The following is a 20476-nucleotide window of genomic DNA, read 5'->3' as shown; positions in this document are numbered from 1 at the left end:
TTACTTTCCATTGTTTAAAGCTCTCTGTCATCTTACCCTTAAGTTTTGAGGTTTGTAATTAATGTTTTGTGAAAGACTTACTGTCTAAGCCTCCTGTCAGAACTTGGCTGTACTGACATGGTCGTGGACTTCAGGGGATGATTGAAAATATAACAATTCATGGATGCTTAAACATACTGATGGTCCTATTTTTTTTTCTTTATTTCAGGTGAAGAATAGTAACTTGTTAGAGATCAAATAGGAATTCTTTTTAATGCAAGTTGCTTGGTGTACTATTTAATGGAATTAGGATTAAGCAAAACAATGCTATGGTGAAAAGTCACAACTTAGTATTTTGAGAAGCAAACATTAGCATACTGTTACTATGAAGAGAGAATTTGAACCATCTGTGATTCCTGAAGTCCTTGACAGTCATGTTTTTAAAAGTGACATAACTAGGCTGAAGATAATATATGTTACATATTGAAAATGTTCATAATCTTTTGGGTAATAATGTATGTCATAATCCATTTATGAGTGCTTTGCAAACTGTGTTTCATCTTGGTAACTGGTCTTCTCTAAACATACAAAGTAATTTTTATTTTAAAGATCTCATTATTTTATTTATGGTTGAGAATCTGCATGCTTCTAATTCACAAGGCCACCAGGCCTGCTTGTAGTACTGCTGCTATATGTTTGTACACTTGTGTATGCATAATATTTGCCAGTTCTTTTTTTGGCATATACCCTTTCAAGAGGTCCATAAACAAAATGCATAGCATGGCCAAGGCTATGAGCTTCTACAACCATCACCACTTAACAAAGATTTTCTGGAATTATTAACACCTGTCAGCTTTCTTATTTGTGTTTTGCCTAAAAGCTCAGATGAGGAAAGAAACTTGTGTGGGTTTTACACACTTGAATCAATATATAGCTGGAGCTTTAACACAGCTTACTTGTAGGAATTATACTTCTAATGGACAGAGAGGTTTGGTGTCCGGTCTGACCAAACTCAGCATGTGGCTGCAACCACAGTGGATGCACTGGGCAAGTACATAACTGAGAGCAAAGAAGGCTCAGTGGTATCTGAAGATAAGTCATCCACGGAAGTTTAAAAAAAACCTACAATATCAGTGCCTGAAACATTGTCTTTATCTTTGGCTAAACTAGGAACTTTTCAGTTGTGTGTTTCGTTACATCTAAATGATCAAAACTGTATTTTGGCTGTTCTGATATGATCTAATGCATATTTTCTGGTTATGTCCTGCCTTTATCAATTTCTGTGGTCTCATAAATTGCTGTATTATTTTCTGATGTTTTTAATAGTGTGGAAAAATTGAGTAAAGTCATGCAACATTCTTTACCTTATTACTTGGTTTATTTTCATTTTCCTGCTTTTTGCGTTGAATGACAGCTGCTAGCTGGGATGATAGCAGAACCTGCTTTTCTCTCTGAGTATACTATCTTTGCTTTGGATCCCAACAAACAACCTAAGCCACAGAGTGACGGTGTGGTGAGTCATCCCACCCCTCTTAGCGATGCCTTTAGCAGGGGGAGGAGAGTACTGTACTAGAAGGCAAACCTAGTGCTGCTTGTGGCTTGTTCTCACAAAGGCATCTTAACTACCGTGTTGCTAACCCTGCACTAAATTTCACAGAGGTAGTACCTGATAGCTCCTGGCTGGTGTGCTGTATGATGTGAATTTGTTGTAACATAAAAAAATTAACACATTTTCTGTTATACAGGTAACCACACTCTACACAACATTTAAATGATTGTTGCACAAGTTTGTACATTTGCTTGGAATTCATTAATGCCTTTGAAAGTCTTATTCTTCATTCTTATGTAAGTCTGTATGTATTTCAAGATAAATGGATATTATAGACAAAAACAATCTCAATGTTTAAAAATTACATGCTTTTTGCTGTGTACAGTGAAAGCCTCACAACATCATTTACCACTAATGGTAGCAGGAAATAATTATCTCACATAGACACTGAAATTCAGCTACTTCTAGTTGGTAACTTGGCAGCTATTATTGTGAGGATAGTCTTTTTAATAATTAGATTTTATTTTTAATATCTATTTCTTTGCTGGAAATGTTCTCATAGTACACGAATGGAAAAGATCAGAGAGAAGAGAACAAGGAGTGGAGAAAAAGGAGGCACAGGGAGGAAAGCAGCCTTCTACTTCCCAACATAGGCACATACAAAGCTGTGTTCTTCTCGTTATTGTCACAGGAACAGTATGGCATCTTTCACATGCTTCAGAGGCATGGCAATCCCGAGTCCCTAGTGATTCACAACACAGTGTTTCTTAAGAGTCCCAGCTCGCTGTCATACTTCATGACTACTTTGCTTTTCCAATTTAGCTAGTGCTTTTTTGCTGCTTATGAGGAGGCTGAAAATGAGAAGTCACTGAAAGCTATAACAGGATAGAAATTTGATAAGCAGAAGGACCATGTTGTGTTGGACTTGTCTCTCTCAAGCTAAGCAAGATTGGACTGAAACAATGGTTAAAAAGGTGATCTGTGGAAAGTCTTAATTTGTTGTAAAGTGTTGTACTTGCTCAGAGCATGCCCTTACAGCACAGATTTATTACTAGCTCAGCCATGGTGTTCTCAGGATTGAGCTTTTTGATGGGGAGCAAAGAGGATGTTCAGACTGTGCTGAAATCTGTAGTTTTGAAATAGTTACTAGCTCTTTTTTTTTGTTTGTTCTATGTATTTTGACCATATTCCAGGTCCATTGATCACTACTTAAAGTTTCACTGCAAATTTAATTAAGCTTTTCTACACTTACAGCAATAAGTTGAGGGCTATTCTTCACTACGCTACAGAACATCGCTAGTACAGTTGCCTTTAGAAAAACATATTTCTGTGAATGCTGAAGTGTTGTCTTTATATTGAATCACTGACTTGTATATTTATGTGCAAGACTGCATACATAGCAAATATTATAATGCAAGAGTTATTGTTAATGTGTTTCCAATGAGTATTAATAATGCATTACCTGTAAAACTGACTTTGCTCTCTGAACTTTTTGAAAGCTCTAGAGCTGTACTTTCACAGTAAGAATTGAGGTGGAGAAAATAATTATATAAAAGTGTATAGGGAAGAGGAGGGGCGATTATAATCAAATATATATTAAAAAAACCCATTATATACATTTGGGAAACCTAGGTAAACTAAAGATGCAGGAGAGGGAAAATTTCATCAGCATACACAAATGCATATTAATTGTGCTAAAACAGACCAGTATTTTAACTGTGTTTGTGCAAGTGATATGTGACAAAGCAACTTGCCTGGTTGACATGGGGCGGACGGTGGACATTGACTACATGGACTTCTCCAAGGCCTTTGATACGGTCCCCTACGGTCTCCTCCTCGAGAAATTAATGTGTTATGGCCTAGACAAGTGGTCTGGGCAGGGGGTGGGGAACTGGCTGACAGGCCACACCCAAAGGGTGGTGGTAAATAGCTCTTTTTCCAAGTGGCAACCTGTCACTAGTGGAGTCCCCCAGGGATCAATATTGGGCCCAATGTTATTCAATATCTTTATAAGTGATCTGGATAAATGCACCAAGTTGAGTGGGGAAGTAGACATTCCAGAAGGGAGAGCAGCTGCTCTGCAGGAAGATCTGGATAGGCTGGAGGAGTGGGCCAGCAAGAACCTTATGAAGTTCAACAAGGAGAAGTGTAAGGTCATGCACCTGGGAAAACATAATCTGGGAGTGCAGCACAGACTGGGCTCCACCTGGCTGGAGAGCAGCTCTGTGGAAAGGGATCTGGGTGTCCTGGTGGACAGGAATCTCAACATGAGCGAACAGTGTGCTGCTGCAGCCCAGAAGGCCAACAGGATGCTGGGCTGCATCAAAAAGGGCATCACCAGCAGAGATCAAGAAGTCATTAGCCCGCTCTACTCAGCACTTGTCAGGCCACACCTGGAGTACTGGGTGCAGTTCTGGTCCCCTCTATACACAAAGGATGTGGACAGGCTGGAAGGGGTCCAGAGAAGGGCCACCAAGATGATCACAGGACTGGGAAGCCTGCCATATGAGGGTAGGCTGGGAGAACTGGGTTTGTTCAGCCTTGAGAAAAGGAGGCTTAGAGGGGATCTCATCACCATGTACTGGTACTTAAGGGGTAGCTACAAAGAAGATGGAGACTCCCTTTCTACAAGGAGTCACATGGAGAGGACAAGGGGGAATGGACACAAGTTGCTATTGGGGAGCATGAGAGGGAAATTTTTCACAGTGAGGAGAGTCAACCATTGGAATAATCTCCCCAGGGAAGTGGTTGACTTGGCCATGTTGGACACTTCGAAGAGTTGTCTGGACAGGGTCCTGGGCCATCTTGTCTAGACTGTGCTCATCCTAGAAAGGTTGGACTTAGATGATCCCTGAGGTGCCTTCCAATTAGTTTGCATTTCAGAAATAGGGAAGTAAGGAAGCATAAGTGTCACTACAACGCCCTAATGTGCTCCAGTTAAAAGTGAGCTCTGGTTTATACAGCTTAATTATAAAAAGCAACCTTCTGATTAGAGACTATAAGTATAGCTCTCTTCGGATGGAAATATAGTTCTGTATGTTCTATGGGATTGTGGAGGAAAGACTTCTGTTGGTCTCCAGAAACCCTGACATAACTGCTGGTTTTAAGACTTTCAAAGTGCCAGCCGGTGTTCCGTGTTTCTAGTTTTGCTGAAACATCTCTTAAGGCTTATGAAAGGCTATGGCTTTTAAGCTCTCCAAAGCCTCTTGAATCTGTACTTATATATAGCAACTTCCATTCATGCTTACCTTTCACTGTGTGGACGCCAGACTGACCCTTTGCCCTAGAGCACAGTGACTTAGAATTGCAGCAGCTACATACCTCTGGTGGTCCAGTTTTTAGATGAAGGGTTACCAGTGTACCCCTTTCATGATTTATGCCAATAGATAGTCTAATCCCAAGTATAGATTCTACTTTTGTTCACGCACATTGGATACAAAGATTTCAGCACAATTAATAGGAAGATTTTAAATGTGGCTACATTAGTTTTAGTTTTGAAATGGCATTTTTTAAGGATCTGCGTAGATCCTGAAATGGCAGCTTTTTAAGGATCTTCACAGGAAAGATCCATGGTTTTTATATTCATAAACACCTTATTAGATGTAATAAATCTACTTAATCTTGTGTTTTTAATATAGATCTTAAATACTATTAAATTATTCATATGAGTTAGATGTACAAACCCTCCATACTTCACTTTAATTCTTTTTACAGGTATCAGAATATATGGGTTTGGAAAGAAGTATTTGTAGTTACTTTGTAATTCTTGGTAAAGTATTTGTCTTCCTCTGTTGTCAGTCCAGTACTAGCACTGAGGATGCATTGTAAATTATAAAGCAGAAGTTAAATTTTTATTTGGATTACCCTCACTATTAATTTTCCAGTTAGGAAATGAAAACGAACAGTTAATGGAGCCGAGAATAAAATGTAGGGGTGCTTTAGTTTAAAACCCAGTAAGAGCTCTTAATCCACTAGGAATAAATCCACTGCAGCAGGATAGTGCTCTGAAGCAGAATGCAGATTTTGTTCAAGCCAGGTGAAGCGCGATTTCCAAACCCAAATAGTCTTCTTGTATGGCTGGTTATTGCTCATTTCGCTTTGTCTGAATCTGGGTGACAGCTCATTTCGCTGGCTTTCTAAACTGTCTGGTTTTCTCTTTATTCTGTGGTATTTTTGTACTTCCTTAAGTTTGCTCCATGTCAAACCTTTCTGAAACCCTCTTACGCTGTATCATTCCTCTTCTACATTTATGTTTATGTATGCTTATCTGCATATCCACACAGAGTAGAAGCTGTGGGTGTAATGTAGCAGATACATGGATTATTTATATTTTAGTTGTATATACACTTAGATTTTACAGCTTGTGTATAACTATCAGGGTACATCTTGATTAAAAGTTATACCTGAATTCCTCATATTTTCATCATAATATTCTCATAATATTAATCATACTTAGATATGTCTCAGTGGTTTGCTTCTCCTGGACAAAAATCATATCGAAGATGGTTTTTAGCATGTTTTGCTGGTTCAGTTTGACGTGGTTTAAACACCAGAAAACCATCTGGATTTATACAGGTTAGAAAACACCTGAACGCAAGACATAGGAAAAGCAGGGTAGACACACTAGGAAAAGAAATGGTTGAACTCTGTTAAAAAAAAATCCCAAAACCCAAACCCCAACCAAAAAAAAACCCAAACAAAAAAAACCACCCAAAACTATTGTTACGTTGAGTTTGGGGTTTTTTGGGGGCAGGGTTTGGGCTTGGTTTTTGTTTTTCTTTGGGAGAGCAGCGGAATGTACGCATGAAGTTTTGCACAGGATGTTTTTCCTGGAAGTCTGATTTTCTTCCTGTGCTTGTTTGGAGTCTTAAACAGCCTGTTACCAGTACTTTCTCCAGGTAGTTGCCGCCCACCCACCCACAAAAACGTACTTAAAGAGAGAAAGACAGTGTGATTCCATAGTTACTCATGTTGGCTGTAAACAGCACTGGTCATCAATCAAGAGTTTTTCCTGCTATCATTTTGTCTTTTTGGTATGTCTTTGATTTGTGCATAAATGTTACATAAATAATCATTACGAATAATTTGAGATATCAGCATTTGCAGATGTCTCATACTAATCCATGCACACATAGCTGCTTTGTAGTTCTGTATATTGCAGCAACCTGTTTTGAATTTAACAAACTAGCTTGTTTGCATGAAGACATCTTAATAAACGTTCAAAAGAAAGTACTAAAAACAAAGACAAGGAAAAAGCACAGGTGCTATTTCTAGGCATCACTGAATTACAGTCCTTGCAGTCTATTCCTTCTAATAGTTGTTTTTCCTCATGTAGGTCTTAACTAGACCACTACTTCCCAGATCCCCAGAAAACAGTGGAAGTGGACGAGCCTCACCACAGGTATAGGGGGTACATGGGGGGGTTGTTTCCTCCTTCACTGCTGTGTTGTCTTTGTGTTACGTTGGCTTAAGTGCCCTGTATATATCTTCATGCTAGAGTAGGGATGACAAGCACTTGCCATGTCAGGATGCTGCGGTGTATTGTTTGTGCATAATCCCATTAGCTGGTATTGAGTGTTGTCACTGATTTGTGGAGCTTTGTTTGTAGGGACAGGTTAGTAGTATCTGACAGCGTGCCACAGGCTGCCCGCGTTGAGGTGCATCTCAATTCTCAGGGACACAGCCAGCATGATCCCATGGAGTGTTAACCTTGCTTTCAAGAGCAGAGGGCATATGGCGTGGCTAGAAAGCTAACTTCTAGCTGAAGGAAAAGAACTGATAGGCTTAAAAAAATTGTAATGTCACTCGAGATAAAGGTGGAGGTCAGTTTTTAATACGTCCCAGGAAAAAGTTTAGCTTGCTGGAGTGGGATTAGCATTGGCTCCTAGCACATGTGACTCAACATTTGTTTGTGGGGGCAACATTATGGAGTAAAGCTTTCAGATCACTTCTGTAGCATCAGCAGGATACAGTACCATAGCACAGAACCTTTTGTTTTAGAACAGAACAGCATAAATACTTTCGCTGCATAAATCAGTGATTGCGTTTTATATAAAATCATAAAGCCATTTGAAATAAAAAAAGGACTGTTTAAGACAGCATGTGAGAACTAACTATTGTACAAGGACTTTTACAATGAATTTGTTTTCTCAATCATAGGAAAATATCTTTGTGTCTTTGAGATAAATACAGCCTTCTGTTTAATACATCAAGAAGTGAGTCACACTATTTTTTTTTCCACATTTGGACAACAGTAAATGCATCTATCCATTTTAGTTACATATTCTTCACTTTTTAAAGGGGTTACACAGAAATACATTATTTTAGAAGTTTAAATCAGAGCTGTAGTTTATTGGATTTAGCTGCTGCCTGAAACTGCCCACATCTGGTAGCTGCATGCTTGATTTTTCTGCACAAGGAGGTGATTCTTCCAAGGAAGTGGTAGCTATTTGGTGTCATGCATGTGTCTGGGAACAGTTGTTCCTTTACCCAGGTCAGGTCTCTGTTTCCTGGGCTTTAGGGTGTGTGTCTGCCTAAAGCAGTGCAGAAGTAATTGTTTGCTTTGAATTTTTGCAGCTAAGTGACACTCAGTCTTTTGCCCAGAGGCTTCAGCTCCGGGTTCCCTCCATTGAGTCTTTGTTTCGAAGCCCAATAAAAGATTCCCTGTTCCACTCTTCTTCTAAGGAGTCCCTGATACGAACTTCTTCAAGAGACTCGTTGAATCGACTGGACTTGGACACAGCTGGTCCCACCTTTGATCCACCTTCTGACACTGAAAGTGAAACAGAAGAGCCTCCGGGAAACATGGACAGCCTCAGCAAGGAGCGGTTGCTGCAGCGACTGCGCAGAGTGGAGCGCAGTTTGGGCAACTATAGGGGAAAATACTCAGAGGTAGGCAATGTTGTCACTGTCTTACCTGGGCGGAGAGGGGACAAGGTTGAGGCTAAGAGATGCTGCAGTAGTGGATAATCTTTTTGTTTTCCTGTTTGGAGCAAATGGATCAACCTACAGCTAACATGGACAATAAGTTATGGTTGTAAGTCTAGTTATTTTTGGCCTAGATAGGCCATATGTTGTCTTGGTAATAAAATGTGGAAATCCTTTTCTTCTCTTGTTTCTAAATAATTTCATTTTGTCAGCAATAGAGATTAATTAGTAGTTACTGACACAGAGAAGGCCTATGATGGTTTCTACGGAAAGTCCATAGCGAGGGATGGAGTGCAGTACAGAGGTGGGCATGGCTTGTACTCACAAATGTACCTTTCTTCTGAACTTGTTCCTGAAGTACACAATGTATATTCCATGTATATGCGATGGGCAATTTGTTTCCAATAAATAAGTTCTACTCCCCATAATTTCCAGGTATTCCATGGAAGGAATTCATTCAAGGACTATTTCTTTTGCTATTTTAGTGACAACTGATGATATAAGTAGTTTTGCTCCCCACTTTCTAAACTGTTGTGAAAAGTAAAGCTTTCCAGGTGGTGGTGTAGAATTTTTAAAGTGTGTGTGTTTTGCGTTTAAAACTGGCCAATTGCACAGTTTTTTACAGTTCTTTAAATGTTTGCCCTCAAATACAAAAATTCCTGTGCAGACTTTTGGTTATTACTGTTAAAATCCCTGGAATCTAAAATATGTATATGGCAATTACAGTATTCAGCATATGCCTGAAAGAACAGTTGTCTTCCATTAATTTAGGAATTGTTGTCTCCCGTTAATTTTTCATTCTCATCCAGCTAGCATAATAAACTTGAAAAAGAAAATTCTGTAAACAGTGTTGCCAAAATGAAAATTCTTCCATTTGTTGGTTTGTTTTGGTTTGGTGTTTTGTGGGGCTTTTTGTTGTTTGGGGTTTTTTTTTTGTGTGTGTTTTGGGGGTTGTTTGTTTGTTTGGTGGTTTTGTTTTTGTTGGGTTTTTTTTCTTTAGCGTAGTCTATCCAGCAAGTCTTTTCATTTTCTCCATCAAAAAGGTCTGGGTTTTTTTTCCTGGTTTTCTGAATTTCCATAGTTCAGTTGGAAAAATATTGTTTTGCTGGAGCTTGGAAGAAGGTAGTTTCAATATATAATGAGAACTTCAGATGTAAAATTTGTTTCTCATTTAAAGTAGGATACTCAAAATACTTAGGATACTTAGCATCTCAAAAAATATGGTAAAGGAAACCATCCGTAGTAGTTTTAGTTCTCTTTTAAGTGCAAAATAAGTATGACTCTGAAATTAGAAGTATTTTTGAATTCTGAAAAATTGTGATTTCTTTGAAATATTAATTTGAAGCTGCCTTTTGACTCAGAGATTTCTGGGTTCGGTGTTTTGGACTTGTTTTCATTTAATATTTCAGCAGTTTGAAAACAGAATATTCTAGTTCCAAATGCCATTATGCAAGTTCAGCTTTGGACAACTTAGGCAATTGTGATCAAATTTTTAATTACACTAAATTGTGCAGTTACTCATGAAGTCCTATTGTCAGCTTACAATGAGAAATATTGTCCACTTCCAGTGTTTCTTTGTCTGCTGGGTATATGCAAAGCACATGGGATGAGAACATTCAGTATTACACAGACCTTTTTTTGCTAGACTTGTGAGGGTATTTTTAATGCATACTCATTGTAAAATTAATTTTAGTTAAGCTCTCTGGAACGTGTACCCTTACAAATGTACATCCCTTTGGGGTAACTGTCTGGGATGTAACTTTGATACAGTTGTTTTTTTGACTCTCTCTGTTGAAGCATGGTGGTTCTTAAAGGTCTTTTTAGTGAAGGGAAAATGGTGTGAATGCTGAGTAACCACATTGTTTTGTATGTGGGTTTTACTTTTTTTAACACATTGGAGATACTTTATAAATGGAAAAAGGAAACACTGAGAAAATTTAAGTATGTTTCTGTCAGAAGAGCTTTCTCAAGTGAAGAGTTCGAAAATGCAGATAGTGATACAACTAAGCAAATTATTGTGATAGCTGTAAGCAGATACATTATCATCATTATACCTGATTTCTGTGTTTTAGCTAGTGTCTGCCTATCAAGTTATCCAGCGGGAGAAGAAGAAGCTACAGGTAAGTGGTACTTTTCATCCTCTCTTACCTGAATGCTTTTCTGAATCCTAAAATGTGTAATGCAGATACTGATTTAATTTTGGTGCAGTGTGTGTGTGTGCATTTACACAATACGTTGTGTATATATGTGTGTGTGTGTATACCAAAAGACTCAGCTGGGATTTCTAAGGAAGCCAAGCTTGGTTTGTCAAAATAACTGTGAAGCTATTGTACTCCAACCTTTTTTATTACATCAGCTGAATTTGGGTGATAGACTGCCAACCCACAGTTGGCAGTTTATGATAATACTTGCACTACAAGTTTGACTTGAAAGAGAAATACAAATCATTAATTTTTCTGCTTAAATGCAATTCTATGAATATTTTTTACACTTTTATATAAGTTACATTTATTAAACCTGCTGTTTATTCTTCCTTTTTTTAAGGGCATTCTGAGTCAAAGTCAGGATAAAGCACTTCGCAGAATTGGAGAACTGAGAGAGGTAATTTCCTGTATTGACTGAATATTTACTTTATACCACACATACATAGGATCTTTCTCTGCCTACCTTTTGATTTTTTTGTTCACTTTACAAAATACTTTCTGTTGCGCAGCAGGATATTTTTCATTTATTTATATGAGGTTATTTCTCTGGCTTGTTTCCCATTCAGCAGCTTATTGTCATACTCTTAATATAGAACAGTTAATCGTACTAACTGAACTGCTTTTCTGTTCATCATGAAATGGGTAGAAATGCATGTGAGTCTTGTGGTATTGTTGGGCCCAGCAGTAGTTGTCTTGTGCAATTTGTTGCTCTTCTAGTATTGAGGAATACTAATGTTAAGAAAATACAACCAGTAGGCACTTTTAAATAAAGATTTTATTGACTATCAATAAAAAAATTAAGGATCTAATTTAAAAAAATACCCATCTTGATGTCAGTTATATTATTTACATTGTTTTTTATGGATTTGCAGTATAGTTTGGTTTCAATCATAAAATCAGGTAGGTTGTGTTATGATAATTGTCTCCTTAGGTTATAGTGAAATTAAAAGGAGAAGCTATAATGTATTTGGTATTGATAATAAACACATTGGGCTTAATTAAAAGACATGTCCAAATTATTGGCCACAGCAAATTAAAAGGGCAAGTTCACAAAAGCCATATTGTCAAGCCCTAGTGAAGCAGAATATGAAGCTGGCGCCTTTTTACTGCCCTAGGAGCCAGTGCAGCATCAGGTTTGGAGATGGGTGCGCGAGGGCCTCTCTGTCCATGCTCTGACCTTGCCTGGGAGGTGGGTACCAGATGGCTCAAAACCACGGGCGTTCTCTGTGATGCACTCCATGTTTTGGCATGTGCTGTGCAGAGCAGAGGCTGCAAGAGTCATCAGACCCCCCACAGCAAGGTCCCACCATTGCCTGAAGGCAGACTAGCTCCAGGCAGTCAGGCGTCTTGCCCACAGACAAGGGCCAGGGTCGGTCCCTTGAGGGTGAGCATCTGGATGTGTATGTACCCAAGGCTCATGCTCACCCGCGAGGGGCTGCCCCAGTGCAACCAGTCGGGCAGCCAGTCATTTCAGAGGAGGTCACTGGCAAATTGTAAGGCAAGCTTCTTCAGTGATGCAGAGTGTGATCCAGGTAAGCAGGCTGTGAATTCTGTGTGCCACAGGGGTAGCATTTTGGTTCAAGTCCGTGCTGCTTCAACCCCAGCAGCTGAGAACAGTGAGCCAGAGTGCTGGGTGTGCTGTCCTCGTCTTAGCCAGAGCCTGCATCTGGGCTGTTGCTCTGTCCTAAGCTAAACCGTCAGCCCATAGGAGGGGAAGACCCACAGCATTACTGACAGAAGTGGCTTGCCAATGTTTGTTTTTTTCCAGTTCACCACAAGGTCAAATGAAAGAAGCTCATTCTGTGTTAAGTCTTTATCTGCATGCCCCAGTAAATTTAGTTTTCCAGCTTATTGGTACTAGGTGAAGTTCAGCAGGTGTATATATATCAGAGTTAAAGCTTTTGGTTATGAAAAAGGGTTGGACATGTGCATACTTATTTTTCATTTCCTCTGTCATAGCCTTTCTGATCCATATATATATATATAAAGTTTTATATATATATTTGTCTGATTTGTATATATATTTGGTGCAAAATTTAAGTTCTTTCTTATAAACCTTGTAGATTTAAAAATTGCTCCAAATCTAACACGGATATTCTTTTTTATTAATTGAAAAACTTCAAAAGGTAAATTTTTGGTCTTTTGGAAGCCCAAGTCTTATAACAATAGGTAAAACAGACTTAAAAGAAAAATTACAAATAAAATGGTACGTTTCCACTGTGGAAGCTAAAATGGTACAAAATAGACCATTCATGGCTGTAATATTTTGTTATCAGCAATTAATTTTAAAAATCCCTTTCCTCATTAGATAGTCCATTTTCCCCATAAATATATTGAATCGGACAAGTTTCTTATAAGTGGGCCATGTAAGAATAAACTAAGTCTCCTTTGAGACCAAGGTGTCAGTGTAAAATAGTCCCTGGAAATCAATATGTCTTTTGCTTACCTTAGTTTTTTTTCCTGTTAAGACTTCAAGCAGTCTTCAGTGTTCTCCTTCTGAGACAAGGATCAGAAGGGACTTTGGAATCCAAAGAGAACTATTTCTGTGTTGGTTTCAGTAAATCTCTTTGGCATTTGCTCTTGCACTGAGCTGCTTTGCTTTGCTTGGAAGGAGTTGCTTCTAAAGCTCAAAAGCACAAGGCAGAAGTGTGATCAGTAGCTGTTGAGAACCTGAGGCAATGCAGTATTAAGAAGTGGATATAGTTACTTGGGAAGAGAGAGGAATAGTTTTCCCAGTGACGCCTCCCGGCACTGTCCTCCCTGTGCATGGCTGGGCAGGCTCAGCTCACACAGCTGTGGTTCTCAAAGCTGGTATCAGGCTCAGCCATGGCAGCCAGGATTCACTGTTGAAGGTAAGGGATACGCAGCAAGAAAGCATAAAAGCAAGATTCAGAGGTGGAGGAAAGCAAAGCAGGAAGTACATAGTGCCCGGTGTTTTGTCTCTTGTTTGCTTTTTTTTAATCCTTTCTTTCCATCATCCTCTATCTTTGCCTGACTAATAGAATCCATGTTTATGGATGGCGTTTGCTTTTAGACAAGCGATCTTTGCAGAATAATGGTCATATAGAACATTAGTTTCCTGGGGTAAATCACTAGGAAGATATATATGGATGAAGTGAATATATAAATTTAAACAAACTAAAATACTAGTTTGGGAAATTATTTACAGTGTATGCATGGAATGTGTATGGTTCTGTTTCAGTAAGCAGTTAGATGTAAATTAATTTAACATTAAATACATTTATTTTTATTAGAACAATAATTATTTAAAGAAATTAGAATATGTAAACTTCAAAAGCATAGAAAGTAAATAAAAGAAACCTCCCTAAGGCAGTATTTTATAAGATCATGTAGATCCTACTAATGCATTTAGGCAACATCTACACGTTTCTAAAAGCGTTCAGCCAAATGAATGAAAGTAAGTAGCAAGTAAAGCCACATACTTAAGTTCTTTGGCATTCTCTGTCTTTCTCATCTGAGACACGTTTGAGGACTGAAAAGCTAACTTTCTGCTCTTATAGAAGGATTTTCTCAGATTAGAATGGTAGCAAATTGAATGAGCGTAAGAGAAATTCACACTTCTGCTGTTTATGTTGAGTTAATCTGGTGGTTAAATGAAGAATCTGGTTTACCAGAGTGCAGTCTTCAAACTGCAGGAGAAAAGTGTGCATGGAAAACAGTTTTCAGGAGCAGGCTTGAAGTGATCCCTACACAAACTTATTTTTAGGAAGAAAGAATCCTTGATAATTTTGCATCAAATGTAGACTCTTGCTGCTTTAATTCTGGTATCAGAATGTTCTTATCACGTTGTGTGGAATGTTGTATAGTAAAAGAAATATTTACTTTATGGTTGTATTCTGGGGTCACAACTGAGAAGAGGTTTTAATAGTATTTCATAATATTTTGATAAGCCTTTTGAATTCACATTTCAGTTGTTATTTGAGTTGTATTTATTTATGATTCTCAGGAGCTCCAGATGGATCAACAAGCTAAGAAACATCTCCAAGAGGAATTTGATGCTTCCTTAGAAGAAAAGGATCAACTTATTAGTGTCCTGCAAACTCAGGTAAGGTACCTTACCCAACAGATGTTCTTTAAAACTGCTCTTCCTACTTTTTTTTTTTAATTATGTATTCCCTATAATGCATGTTCATGTTTCATTATAATTGCTGCAATGTTGTAAAGCTTCTTGAAAATTTATGATTATCTGGAAAATAAGTGCGTATTTTTGTGGTAAAGGATACCTTTGTAAAATCTCACTCACGTTAAATGATTGTTTGACTTGCACTTAAATATCTTTGTAATGTCTTTGTTATCAAGAATATAACATTAGTAGATGTTTGAGCTAAAATTATTTTGGCAAAATTTGTGTTTTGCTTAATTTGTCTTTGTTTCGCCACTCATAATGATCCTGTTTTTGTTAATTGGAAACATAATTCTGATTGTTAAAAAAATGTAGACAGACTTTTCATTTCTCTACTTGCTGATATCAGTTTTATTTAACTCTCTCTAGTTTTGAAGATGAAAACGTGACCTACTTAGAATCCTTGGGTTTTTTTAACAAAAAGAACATTTTGTTTAGGTATCATTGCTGAAACAGAGGTTACAGAATGGTCAGATAGGCACTGAATTCCCTGATCCAAATATCCAATCTGAACCACAAGTTCAAAGTCCAACAAAAGAAATCAGCATAGAAAATGCCGTGGAACCAGGAAGCAATGGTAGGTATTGCAGCTTTTTCAAGAGAACTTGAATTTTGGGGAATAAGCCTAGTGTTATTTATGATGCAGTAACAATACTTAGGGCTGAACATATAATAGTAAGGATATATTTTGTAGAAGACAACAGTCATTTTGAAAACCCTGGCAGCTAGAGGACAGTATAACCCTTCAAAGATACTAAATCTTCGTAAGAATTCAAATCTGATATGCCTTGCCTTTGTTAATAATGATGATAGTATTGTATTTATTGCTTCTGCCGGTAGGGGTTGTTACTATCCCCACTTAATATGATTAAGAGATTCTGTCCCCCATAAGCAACAACCTATCCCTGGAGTTTGGAGTTTAGAGGGGGAACCAGTTGCTAATCTGACTCTCCATTCCCACCCATCCCATCCCATTCCATCCCATCCCTGCCCCATCCCCCTGAAAAAATAAAAGCAAAGGTCATATTCATGTTATTGAATAATCTAAGTATTCCTCACATCAGGAGGTTATTTGACTTATGGAACTCCCAGCATTGTGTATATTTGATTACTGAGCAAGGGATGTTATAATGCTGACACATAATGAAAGTGTCATTCATCAGTGTCCTTCATAAAAGGAAGGGTTCGGACAGAGGTGAATGTGCATATTGAAATGCTCTTTGTTCTAGCATCTGCCATGACTCTTGTATGTTAGGATGACGTGAAGGGTTAGGTCAGAGATTTTCTTTTCCAGCATCATGTCTTTTGTAGTGCTTAGAAAATAATGTGAGTATCCAGTCCCTAAAAATCAGGGTTCAGGATGTTTCCTGCGCTGGAGTCTGCTTCTGGATTATAGTGTGCAACACTTACAGTCATGAACTGAACCTCTGAATTTGTCTGATCCTGTTTTCATGCTAAGTACTTTTACACCCTCCAGACCATTGGAGCAGAACACACAGTAAAATATTACCCAATGTGTTAGTTCTACAGGGAGGAGTACAGCTCAGAAAGACACAAACCACCTTTATCCTGCCGAATGTGGTATTGCCAACCTGGATATTTTAGAATTAATGTCATACCCAGCCCTGGGAAAGCAGGAATCTGTGCTTGGCACTTGAGAGATATGATTTGCTTTGCTTTGCATTTTTTCATGCTTGTGAATGTTCTGTTAGTAGCAGCAGGCAGGTTTGTAAATTGTGATGAGTTTTTAATTGCAAAGAAAACCATGTTGAATAATAGTTTGTTTTTGAAGCTTGTATAGTTACTGGAATTTTTAAAATTAATTTGGGGCGAAAGGCTTTATTTACTATTCTCTGTATGTGTAGCATGTTTCTGGCAGTTCTAGTAGTCACTAGGAAGTTTTGCAGACTTTGAGGGACTTTCTGTAGAGACCTATGAGTTGCCCGCAATGTGAATGATAAGTGCAGATCTGCGTTTTGGGAACAGTGTGCATATGATAATGTTGGTATGTTGTCTTGTAGAGGGTAATGAAGATTCTGTTAAAACACTAGAAGCTCTTAATCAGCGGGTGAAGCGCCAAGAGAACTTGCTGCAACGTTGTAAGGAGATGATTCGGTCACATAAGGAGCGCTGCGCCCAGTTAACGAACGAGAAAGAGGCGCTTCAAGAACAGTTAGACGAGAGGCTTCAGGAACTGGAGAAAATAAAGGTATGGAAAATGCTCTTCATGGGTAGCTACTAAAACACAGTAAGCACTCAGATATTTCCAAAATTTATTAATAGGGCAGGTCATTAAACAAACTGTCCCTGTACTATTTTGCTGTTACAAGTACAAGACCCACCTGGAATGAACATGTTGAGCAGTTACTCAAAAAGTTGTCAGTAAGGTTATGAAACCTTACTGTATGAATAACCATCTGTGCTTGTTTTGACTGAGAAGGGGTTAATTCTCCTCACTGTGTGGGGTTGCTACCTTTCCAGCTTCCCGTGCTCTGCCATGTGGTGGGGGGCTGGGAGGGGCAGGGCCATGGCGGGGGCGGCTGACCCCGACTGGCCAATGGCAGGTTCATTCCAGACCATGTGACCCCATGACCAGTATATTATGGGGGGGCAGGTTGCAGCTCGGAAAGGCGCGGCGTCGGGTCGGCGGGCGGTGGACGGCTGCGTCGCGTGAGGTTTGTTTCGGGGGTTCATTCTCCTCCCTCCCTCCCTCTCCCCCTCCGGGCTTCGCGCCTCTCATTGTTTTCCTTTCCATTGCATTTTTGCTGGGTTTTTTGTTTTTGTTTGTTTGTTTTTAATTTTAACTACTAAACTGTTCTTATCCCAACCCACGAGCGTTACCCTTCTGATTCTCTTCCTCATCTACCGGTGGGGGAGTGAGCGAGCGACTGTATGGGGCTGAGCTGCTGGCTAAACCACGACACCATCAAAATGGTGTCAAAAGTAAAGTAGCTGTGAGAAGTTGGGGTGAGGACAAGACTGTCCTAGCACAGAATACAGGAGGTAAAGTGAGAGAAGTGGAGCAGAGCTAAACGGTTAAGACACAGTGGAAGAGGCAGCAGTTATGTAAATGAACAGAAAACACAGAAAGGATGGACAGTGGAGAGCACAATGCAGTGAAGATAACATAAGTGCAGTCCCAAAGCTAAACTATTATTTTGCTCAGTTTTCCTTTTAAGGCCATTAATGCTGAGTGTGGAGTAAAATTAAGGTGGCTGATAGTAATGGGAACATGAAAATGTGGTAAGTATAGCTGTATTCAGCTTGAGTTCTGGAGATAAGATTGTCTTCTCTGTCTTGGTCTCTGAGTACTAGTGCAGTTTGAAAGAGCTCTGAAAGACTCGAGTATTTTAAGGACCTTTTCCAGAACAAGGCCCGTAATGAGCAATTATGTTGCATTGTTGAGGTCCTCTTGTAAGCTGAAATCAGGTAATAAAGCAGGTGCCTTAAGCGTGTTTATTGCCCATTTTACTGTAGCAGCTCTGACATGCATGAGAGAACTGTGGAGGCTCTAACAAAGCTGAATTATTATGGAAGCCGTGAGGCAGCTTTGCACTGGGAGATTTAGAAGTAATTTAAAGCTGCCTACTTGAATTTCCCTGGATCCTATTCTGTGCTCTTAATCCAAGGCATAGTGCAGGGTAAGAGCCAAACCTAACCTGTTTGTCAGAAGACAGTATTTTCTTATAGATGGCAGCTCATTAAACTTGTGGTTGGGGTCTTTTGTTTAGGACCTTCACATGGCTGAGAAGACTAAACTGATTACACAGCTGCGTGATGCAAAGAATTTGATCGAGCAGTTAGAACAAGACAAGGTAAAAAAGATTTTCTTTCAACTGTGTAGTTTTTGAAGAAGATTGTTTGAAACTCAAAGTATCGGGCTTCTTGCTATTAGAAGCTGTTCTTAATCATCTGATGTAGTTTGGTTTATGTTTTAGGGAGCAAATAATTTAAGCTACCTGAGAATTTTATTGTATAGATACTTTAGGGTATTTATCTCTTAGGTTACACTTAATACTGCAAGATGATGTTGTTTAGGAGGGAGCAATTATGCTGAATGTGTTCCTCAATTCCAGCTTTAAAAAAAAAATCCCCAAACACTAAAGAAGATGGGATATAATGTAAATTAATTAAATAATTACTATTGAAGGAAAAGTAACTAGTTTCTTAAGAATATGAAGAGTTTCTCAGTTTTTTGTACCTTAAAATTTTTTTTTTATCGCAGTCTTAGTACTTGAAGTAACTTCTGGTGGCGTAATAAGCAACATGACTAGCACTCATTATGTATGCATGTTCTCTAAGGAGAAGCATGCACACTAGAATGGTTTTAATTTTGGTTTGTTTACAGAATGCATATTTCAAAGAAAAGTATCTGTACCAGAAGGGAGGTATGGTTCTTAGTTGCTGGAGGAGTTCTTTTCACCACTAGATAAATTTTGGCTACTCTTCAAAATAATCCCTATTCTTACCTTCTTTTTGTTAGCGTTTTCTGACATAGAAAAAACCACCGTGATCTCTTGTCTTGTAGTAATAGGCTAAAGTTTATTCCTGTCAAGGATTGTGTCCTGGATTGAAATTGTTTTAGCTATATGTTTTATTCATTTGCTAGCTTTTTATCACAAGGGCCTTTTCTATAGGGCATGGTAATTGCAGAGACGAAGCGACAAATGCATGAAACATTGGAAATGAAGGAGGAGGAGATAGCCCAACTGCGTGCTCGGATCAAGCAAATAACTACAAAAGGCGAGGAATTGAAAGAACAGAAAGAAAAATCTGAAAGAGCTGGTAAGAAATTCTGGGAATTATTAGCTTTCACATTTAAACATGAGAAAGCTTCAGTGTGCTCTTCTTACACTTTTTCATCAGTTGCTGTTTGCAATGGGTATCAAAAGAGGCTCCTTTTCCTAATGTTCTACATATCACCCCTGCTAGTGTCATTACTAACTTCACTTCTGGTCAGAAGAGTTTAGGGATGTTTTTGACTGGTTTGTCTTTATTATCCATTCAGCTAGAGTTAGGAAGAAAACTGCTGAAGGGCAGCTCTACCTTCCCATTTGTAGGAAAAAAGATTGATAGAGTTTTGTGCCAGTATAATTTCAGGAGGGAAACTTTTGCAACTCTGTATAAATTATCGTTATAATGCCACTAATATTCTACATAGAAAACATAGCAGGAGCATATAAGACCTTGGGAAGAAGTAGAAACAAGAGGATGTATTACAACCATAATAAGCATTTTTCTTTCGATAATCATAGCGGAAGCATTTCTCATTTCTTTTTAGTGAAACAGCAGTGATGATTCCTTTCACTTCAGGCTTGGAACCTAGTGGTCATGTAACTATTACGCGCTGTAGTTTGCTTTTGATGGAAATTAGGTAACATTAATTATGTGTGCTTGCAGTTCTCCTTTTGCTTGAAACTAAGTTAAGAAGGTCAATCTGGCCCACCTTTGCTTTTTAAACAGTGAAATTGTTTTGCACTATATGTATCAAAATTTTTTTTAGAATAATTGAGTTTGCTCTTATAGGCATCTAAAGGAGTTCACTCTTTTGGCAGAAGCTCAGATGTGGTTAGTTTGTATAAAACACTATTCATATTTTCTTTCTCTAAAAACACTGAGAAGTTCAAACAATACAGTTTGTAGGGGTCTATTTTACTTCTACGTAGATTTAGA

At 38.5% G+C, this 20476-nt stretch overlaps 1 protein-coding gene across 5 annotated transcripts in view; it reads left to right on the top strand.

The window, feature by feature from the left end:
* Positions 1-20476, top strand: part of GOLGA4 (golgin A4) — a 71773-nt gene that overhangs the window by 14885 nt on the left and 36412 nt on the right. For 2 of the 5 annotated variants that reach the window (XM_075083645.1, XM_075083641.1), the window contains exons 3-12: positions 1394-1492; positions 6864-6929; positions 8105-8419; positions 10528-10575; positions 11000-11056; positions 14627-14725; positions 15242-15380; positions 16825-17012; positions 18535-18618; positions 19441-19588. In XM_075083645.1, coding sequence (XP_074939746.1) covers positions 1394-1492; positions 6864-6929; positions 8105-8419; positions 10528-10575; positions 11000-11056; positions 14627-14725; positions 15242-15380; positions 16825-17012; positions 18535-18618; positions 19441-19588 — 1243 coding nt within the window. The remainder of the gene's footprint in view (positions 1-1393; positions 1493-6863; positions 6930-8104; positions 8420-10527; positions 10576-10999; positions 11057-14626; positions 14726-15241; positions 15381-16824; positions 17013-18534; positions 18619-19440; positions 19589-20476) is intronic. The other 3 variants (XM_075083643.1, XM_075083644.1, XM_075083642.1) reach the window with 3 other exon arrangements.

The sequence above is a fragment of the Phalacrocorax aristotelis genome, chromosome 2, assembly GCF_949628215.1.
Source record: "Phalacrocorax aristotelis chromosome 2, bGulAri2.1, whole genome shotgun sequence".
NCBI classification, from domain to species: domain Eukaryota; kingdom Metazoa; phylum Chordata; class Aves; order Suliformes; family Phalacrocoracidae; genus Phalacrocorax; species Phalacrocorax aristotelis.
Note: the sequence above shows the minus strand (reverse complement) of the source record. Positions and strands in the feature narration are given on the sequence as shown.